This window comes from Myotis davidii, unplaced genomic scaffold, assembly GCF_000327345.1.
Source record: "Myotis davidii unplaced genomic scaffold, ASM32734v1 scaffold292, whole genome shotgun sequence".
In the NCBI taxonomy this organism is placed as follows: Eukaryota; Metazoa; Chordata; class Mammalia; order Chiroptera; family Vespertilionidae; genus Myotis; species Myotis davidii.
Window position 1 is genome coordinate 251,109 of NW_006285042.1, and position 7,536 is coordinate 258,644.

Here is a 7,536-nt window from a genome sequence, read left to right on the forward strand (position 1 = left end):
AGTTGGGCCTTCTACTAGCATCCACCATGGTCTCTCTGACTCAGTGTCTGCTAACACTAGAATTCTGGCAGAGGCTGGGGTGGAGGACAGGAAGTAGCTTGCCTTGTAGGATGGAGGACATTGAGAGAGGAATCTAACTGCCCCTCATACAGATACTTACATGAACAGAGAGTTAAGTTCCTTATATGGGAACAGTGGGTTAAGTTTTTCTAAGTTTCATTTCTTAGGCCAGTGCACCTGCATACTCCCTTTGATCCCAGGCAAAGTGATTGAGGAGGTGATTCAGCTGCGGACAATGTCCAATGTACCCAGCAAGCAAGCAGAACCATTAAGCATGGCCAGGCTTTCCCCATCAGGAGTCAAGCCATCATCTCATCGTCTGACGACCAAGAACAATAGCCGAATTCTGCATGTAGCAGCATCCGTTCCCAGCCTCACCCTAGCTCCTTTCCCTTTATAATCCTGTCCCCTGCGCCTTGCTGTAAGACAGGTTTTGGATGCTTGTAAGTTTCCTGTCTCCTTGGTTGGCTGGCCTCCTCAATAAAAAGACTTTTATGATTCAACCCTGCCTTCGTTATTGGACACAGCTACAGGTAGCCCCAGCCCACCTGGGGGTTTCCCGGTAACAGAAGTGGTGGTCAGGAGCCTGGTGGAAAACTGACAGACCTTGAGCTGAACACAGCTGGTGTTCACCCTTCTCAGCCCGCCATGCCTGTGGTGGCTGAGGCGCTGGAAGAAACAGTGTAGATGTACTGCTTGGGCCCCAGCTAGGGGAAGGATGCTGCCAGGGAGGAGCACCTGGTAAAACACATCTGCCCCAGGACTGTTCAGCATTTCTTATTGCCGCAGAGCATGAACCTTGGCACCTTGTTAGTTCTCTGGCATCTGAGGATTCCAGCCATGCTGCACCCAACACCCAGGAGTTTATCTTATCTATAACCAGTCTGCAGAATCATTTGAATTATGCATAGTTTAGGAAAGAATGGATCAAAAGGTAATGGTGGCAGCATGGATAGGCCATATTTTGGGAAGTTTTAGAGAGTAAGGAAGGGGTGTTTGGGTAGCAGCATGAAAGTACAGTAGGGCTGGTGAGAGGTGACTTGTGGGCATTTGTTTTCTATGTTTTGAGGGAAGGGGGAATTTTGGGGCAAGGCACCTGGTGTACAAGAAGTGATGGCATCTGACATAAGAGAGGAGGGCTTAAGAAAGGAGGACAAAGTCTGAGATTGGAGGGAGGAATGAGATCAGCAGCGGATAGGTAAATTGGGGCGGTCTTACACAGGATGACTGCGAACTTCTAAGAGAGGAACTGAGACACTGGCTGGAGGGGCCACGGTGATGGGAGGGGTTGAGGAACTGAGGAGACATAAGGTCCAGCTCCATCTCTGTGGGCTTTCTAGAAAAGGACCAACAGGATATGACAAAGAGGATGTTCTGGCAGCCCCAAGGTTCTGTAGTGGTTGTTTGTTGGCATGAATTCATAGATTTATAATGGGTGAGTTTTTTGTGGTTTTGCATCTTCCTTGAGCAAAGTTTCCTGGACCCAGGGTAGAAGCTGAGGAGGAAGTGGTGGCAGTGGGCATGGTCTCTAGTTGAGAATTGGAATGCCACTGGCTCACCGGGTCATGGAAATCAGGGTGGAGGAGAGGATGGAACCACCCACATAGGTCCAGTCTGGGTGAGTGATCTGGTGGGCCTATGTGTGTTCTGAAGTAGGTGGTTGAATGGCATGTTCTCTGGGTGTGGGGCAGTGGGAGAGGTGATTGACGAGGAGGCTATAGTCAGAGTAGAACACACATTTGTGTGTGAGTGAGTGCCATGACATGCTAAGCCCTGGGGTGTGTCCATATGGTATGCAGATGGGGTGTTTGTGTGGAGTCCTGGCAAATGAAAATCACGATCAGTGTATATTCCAGGAATGGTATTCAGTAATCAGGTTTGATTTAGGTATGTGTGTGTGCGTTGGTGTGGGTGTTTTATGTGTATGTACCCATGCTTGTGTAACAATAGCTCTTATTTCTAAAAATAATTATTGAAATAACATTTTTTTCCTGCCCATAAACAGTTTCAGATTTTTTTACCCAATGGTTTTAATAAGATAAGATAATGGTGCAGAAGCTGTTGCTAGTAGGGTCATTCATTTGGTCCTTAATTACATATACAGGGTGAGGCAAAAGTAGGTGTACAGTTGTTTGTGTGAAAAACATAATACTACATAAATCATAATACAAGAATAAACTCTTTCACCTACTCACAGCTCTAAACCTACTTTTGCCCCACCCTGTTTTATGGCTTTTCATAGGTGAGGTATATATATACTCTTTATTTCCTTGTGTGTATCTCTTATCTCCAATCTATATTATAAATTTCCCTGAGGGCGGGACTATTTTTATATCCTCTAAAATCCTTCTCTTCCTATAGCAATTCACACAGTACTGTGTACATAATCAATGTTTTCTGAATGAAGAGACTAGGTTTGTTATTTTGTGACAACTTGTCTCCCAAAATAGGAAAGAGGATAGAAGAAGGTTGTAGCCAAAATGCTCAAATGATATAGAGCAGGGGTCCTCAAACTTTTAAAACAGGGGGCCAGTTCACTGTCCCTCAGACCGTTGGAGGGCCGGACTATAGTTTAAAAAAAAACTATGAACAAATTCCTATGCACACTGCACATATCTTATTTTGAAGTTAAAAAAAAAAAAGGGAACAAATACAATATTTGTATTTGCATGTGGCCCACGGGCCATAGTTTGAGGACCCCGATATAGAGAATCTTGGAAGAGGAGGTTCCTTTCAGGTGTACTCTGGTCCCAAGCACCCTTAAAACTCTTTGGTAATGATTCTGCACTTACCATCCAGCCTCTGCTATCTTCAGAATGAGGAAACTCTTTTCTTCTCCCTTTAGAAATGCTCATCTTCTGAACCCAGACCTCTTTGTTTGATCTTTTTCTGACCTCATCTTTCATTTTGATATCAAATTCCTTGAATAGGCAGTTATCATTTTTTTTTAATTTAAATTTTGGTTTTTGTTAATCCTCACCTGAAGATATTTTTTTCATTGACTTTTAGAGAGAGTGAAAGAGAGAGGGAAAGACAGAGAGAAACATCGATGTGAGAGAAACACATAGATTGGTTGCCTCCTGAATGAGCCCTGACCAGGGCCTGGGCCAAAAAGGAGACTACAACCAAAGTATGTGGTCTTGACTGGAGTCGAACCTGGGACCCTTTGGTCCGCAGGCTGACGCTCTATCCACTGAGCCAAACTAGATAGGGCTCATTTATTTTTTGATGCTTTCCCATCTCTATGAGATGACCTTCCCCCTTCCTTCCCCTCCCTCACCAATGGGGTTCTTCCTTCAGTTGGCATTCCACTAAGAAGCTCTCTGGTAAGAACAGGGAAAGCTGATAGACAGCTCCCCCAAGAACACCTGCATTTTCACAGGTGATTTTCCAAAATAGAAATACATTAAAAAATCAAAGGAACAAATCTATAAGGCAAATGACTGGGACTCCTTCAAATCATACTAGGTATGTGATTTGCAAGGCTCTGCCGAGGGACCTAAGTAAATTCTATAATATTGGAGGTGTTAATTGTATTTACTCACTTAAAAGTGGTTATAGTAATTAATATCTGCCTCTTGGGATTGTTTGTGGGGGAACAAGTGACATAATTGGTGTGAAAGAGCTTCCTAAACTATAAAGTGCTTCCGAATGGACTGTTCCTCTGTCTTCCAACACGTAATCAGAAATTGTTCCCTAAGGCTCTCTCCTGTGAGAGAGGGAAGATAAAGGATAATTGGGAGTTTAACACCTGAGAAGCTGAACTACCACACAGTAATTATTCACCTGAAAGTAAGGAGGTTTGACAAGCAGTCTCTAATCTTGTTTCTGGTCCAAATCCTATGATTATAAAAAAGTACTTAACTGGAGATTGTTTTATATGTTCCAGATATCTTGATTTCCCTAAATGGACTGGAAACTCCTTGAGGGCAGGAGCCTTGTCTTACAGTCCTTCTGTACCTTCTATACTCTAAAATACAGTGCTGACACAGGAGAGATATTAAAGAAAAGAGTCATTGATATCCATTTCTCATATTGATTTAAATCTGAGGCCTGCTGCTTGCACAGAGAAGCAAATTTGCCACATGCTATCTCCCCAGGGTATCTCCCTCACCCCGTGTACTTCTCCGTGTTCCTGCCACTGTAGGGTAGAAAAGGCAGGTGGTCAAATATCTGGAGATAGGCTAGCTTCTTCACAAGGTGGTTATTAACATTTTTGAATCTCAGTTTTCTCTTCTGAAAAATGGGCACGATGCCTTTCCTCCCTGCCCCAGAGGTTTTAAAGATCAAATGAGAAGTTGAATGGAGGAGAAAGCTTTTAAAATGCAAAGTATTACCCTGGCTGGTTTGGCTCAGTGGATAAAGCGTCGGCCTGGGGACTGAAGGGTCCTGGGTTCAATTCTGGTCTAGGGCACATGCCCGGGTTGCGGGCTCGGTCCCCAATGGGGGACGTGCAGGAGGCAGCCCACCAGTGATTCTGTCTCATCATTGATCTCTCTCTCTCTCTCTCTCTCTCTCTCTCTCTCTCTCTCTCTCTGCACTCAATAAAAATATATTAAAAAACAACAACAAAACAAAACAAAACAAAACTGCAAAGTACCTTTCTGGGGTGATGTAGCTACTGTAAATACCTCTCTCTCATTCTACTCTCTGACAAGATTGGAGCCTGAGATGTGCAGCAAGAAACACACTTTCAAATTAAATTTATCGTTTAAGACCTGGCTCACAGATGGGTGTTATTTTTTTTTCTTAAAAAAATACGGAATGCTTCATGACTTTGCGTGTCATCCTTGCGCAGGGGCCATGCTAATCTTCTCTGTATCATTCCAGTTTTAGTATATGTGCAGCCGAAGCGAGCACCAGATGGGTGTTATTAACCATAAAGCCTTCTGATAGCTTCTTCTTTAAAAAAAAATTGCTGCTAACCAAGACAGGCTTTTAAAAATCATTAAAATTGCTCAGTGGTTGAGAATAGATCTATGAACCAGGAGGTTATGGCTTGATTCCCTGTTAGGGCACATGCCCAGGTTGTGGGCTTAATCCCCAGTGTGGGGCGTGCAGGAGGCAGCCAATCAATGATTCTCTGTCAGCATTAATGTTTCTATCTCTCTCTCCCTCTCCTTTCCTCTCTGAAATCAAGAAAAATATATTTAAAAATTAAAAATAAATAAAATTTAAAAAAATCATTAAAATTTTCTGCATCCTCTATATCTTAAATCTCTGTTATCCCCCAACCCCTTACAGTTCTGATCCTTGAAGAGTCTCATAGGGATTTTCCAGGGTCAGGGCTGATTTCAGGCAAAAATTTGAAGTAAGAAATTGTGATGCCTCACCTATGCTATTTATTTCTTGTTTTCAAGTAATTTTTATGCAAGTTATTTCATTTAGTCCTTACAGCTCTGAGATCGGTAGAGCAAGAGATGTTATCTTCATCTCACAAATGAAATTGAGAAGCTTTTGGCAGCACTTTGAGTTTAGAAAGCTCATCTCTCATAGGTCTCTTAGGATACTGTGGATCTCTGGTCCTGCAGGCCAGTGAAGTCCTGGGCAGCAGCATGGGCCTCACCTGGGAGCTGGTTGTAAATGCAGAATATCAGGCTCATCCCAGAATTAGTTGAGTCAGAATCTGCATTTTAACAAGCCCCCGAGGTGATTCATGTGCTCATTCAAGTTTGAGGATACTGACCCTATACAGGGATTCAAGTGAGAGTATCAATGACTTAATATTATCATCTCCAAGAAAAAGAAAGCTCCAAGGTATGTATTTTTCAAAAGGACTCTTAGAAGAGGAATATTGATCCCCAAAGAATGAATGGTAGAATTCCAGGCATCTGATCTCTTAGCTTTTCAGGGCTCTAACATAAGAGACCCCATCTCTTCCACTTACACAAGAAGCTGATCTTGTTGGCCCAACAGTGTCATAGAATGAAGCATCAAAGAGGCAAAGAAAGAAAGAATGATACAAGAAAATAGAAAGATACAATCCTAAAATAGTAATTTATATATTTTCCTTTTCATAAAATATGCAATATAATCACTTTTATTATATGGGGGATAGCTAATCAAACACTTAGAAAAAATATATTAACTTGCTAAAAAGCATTTAGAGTACTGTTTTCACCATGATCAATTTCAGAATCACCATAGGCTATTCCACTTCTCTTTTCTACTAGTTTTCTATCTTCTAAATACTAAAAGACTAAGATATTGTCTACTTGGCCAAGTTTGTAGGAAATTTGTAAGTAGATTGCCTTCACAATGTTGTTCTCCATTCAACCATTTAAAAATATTTCTCTGCAGTGAGTTTGAGGTCTAGTTTATCAAATTGTTACTAACCTCAGACTTTAATTACATGTTGACTCCACTTGGTGAGATTAAAAAAGTTTCATCAGTTAGAAATCCTAGAATCATACATTGTAAAAGCTTTAGAGATCATCTAATAAAAAATTCTTCTTTTACAAATGGGGAAACCGAGTCCCAGAAAAGGGACATGGCTTGCTCCAGATCATTCTCACAATTGGGGTTATCAGAGGTTTCATCTAAAAAGACTTTTAGTTGTAAAAAAGTCTGAACAAAGCTACACATTTCCCAGTGTTCTGATTTTCACATTCACCCACATCACCCAGGGACAATCTAGGAACTAAGATTTTTCATCAAACCTTCCCATGGGTTGCATCACTCACCTCATCAGCAATCTCCTGCACTTCTGGAGTGGCAGGTTTGGCTTCAGTTAAACCTCCAGGCATCATTTTGGCTAATTGCTTCTTTGCTGGGCAGGATACTGGAACTGAAGTGGTCAGGTAAGCGTGGAGACTCCTGTTTTTAAAGAAGGTGTTGTTCACAAGCTCCGCCTACAGGATGTTTTATTTTTCTTAAAGAGCAAAGGGCACAAAGGAAATGAGGATGCCTGAGACAAATCTTCCTGCTTCCTCAAGAGTAGCTAACAGGAATTCAGAGGAACGAGGGACTGGGGGTGAATAGTGGGTGTGCACCAGGAGTCATGCCTTAGCAGGAGTCACACTCCCTGCATTCTCTCATGATGGTTCCATCCTGCTGCATCTGAGCAGTGGAATCTGAAGCCACAGTCAGAGTTTCCCGAAAACCTCTTACAGAAATTTTATTTTTTAAAGGATTACTTATTAATAATGTCAAGATCGAATGTTTAGAATTTACTCGCCTTTATAAAGAAAGTAAAAAAATTCTTTACAAAGAAAGTAAAAAGCCATGGCTGGATAATTGTATTTTACAGTTATTTACATTTCTAGAGCTGTTTAAAATATAGAAAAACACAAAGAATAAAGCGACAAACACTTATATGCCTGTTAGCCAGAATTCAAACTTTTAACATTTTGTCATTTTACTTTCTATATTTTCTGGTAGTTGTTTTTAAGAAATAAATTATGACAACACCACCCTGCCTCCCTCCGACTACAGTTTGAGTTTGGTATCCTTTTAGCCTATTTTTATATTTTGACT

At 41.5% G+C, this 7,536-nt stretch overlaps 1 protein-coding gene across 1 annotated transcript in view; it reads right to left on the reverse strand.

The window, feature by feature from the left end:
• The window catches only part of CSTA (cystatin A), an 11,757-nt gene extending 4,769 nt beyond the window's left edge, over window positions 1–6,988 (reverse strand). Inside the window, exon 1 of the mRNA XM_006755329.2 lies at window positions 6,744–6,988. Coding sequence (XP_006755392.1) covers window positions 6,744–6,809 — 66 coding nt within the window. The 5' untranslated portion in view covers window positions 6,810–6,988. The remainder of the gene's footprint in view (window positions 1–6,743) is intronic.
• Window positions 6,989–7,536: the final 548 nt, after the last annotated feature.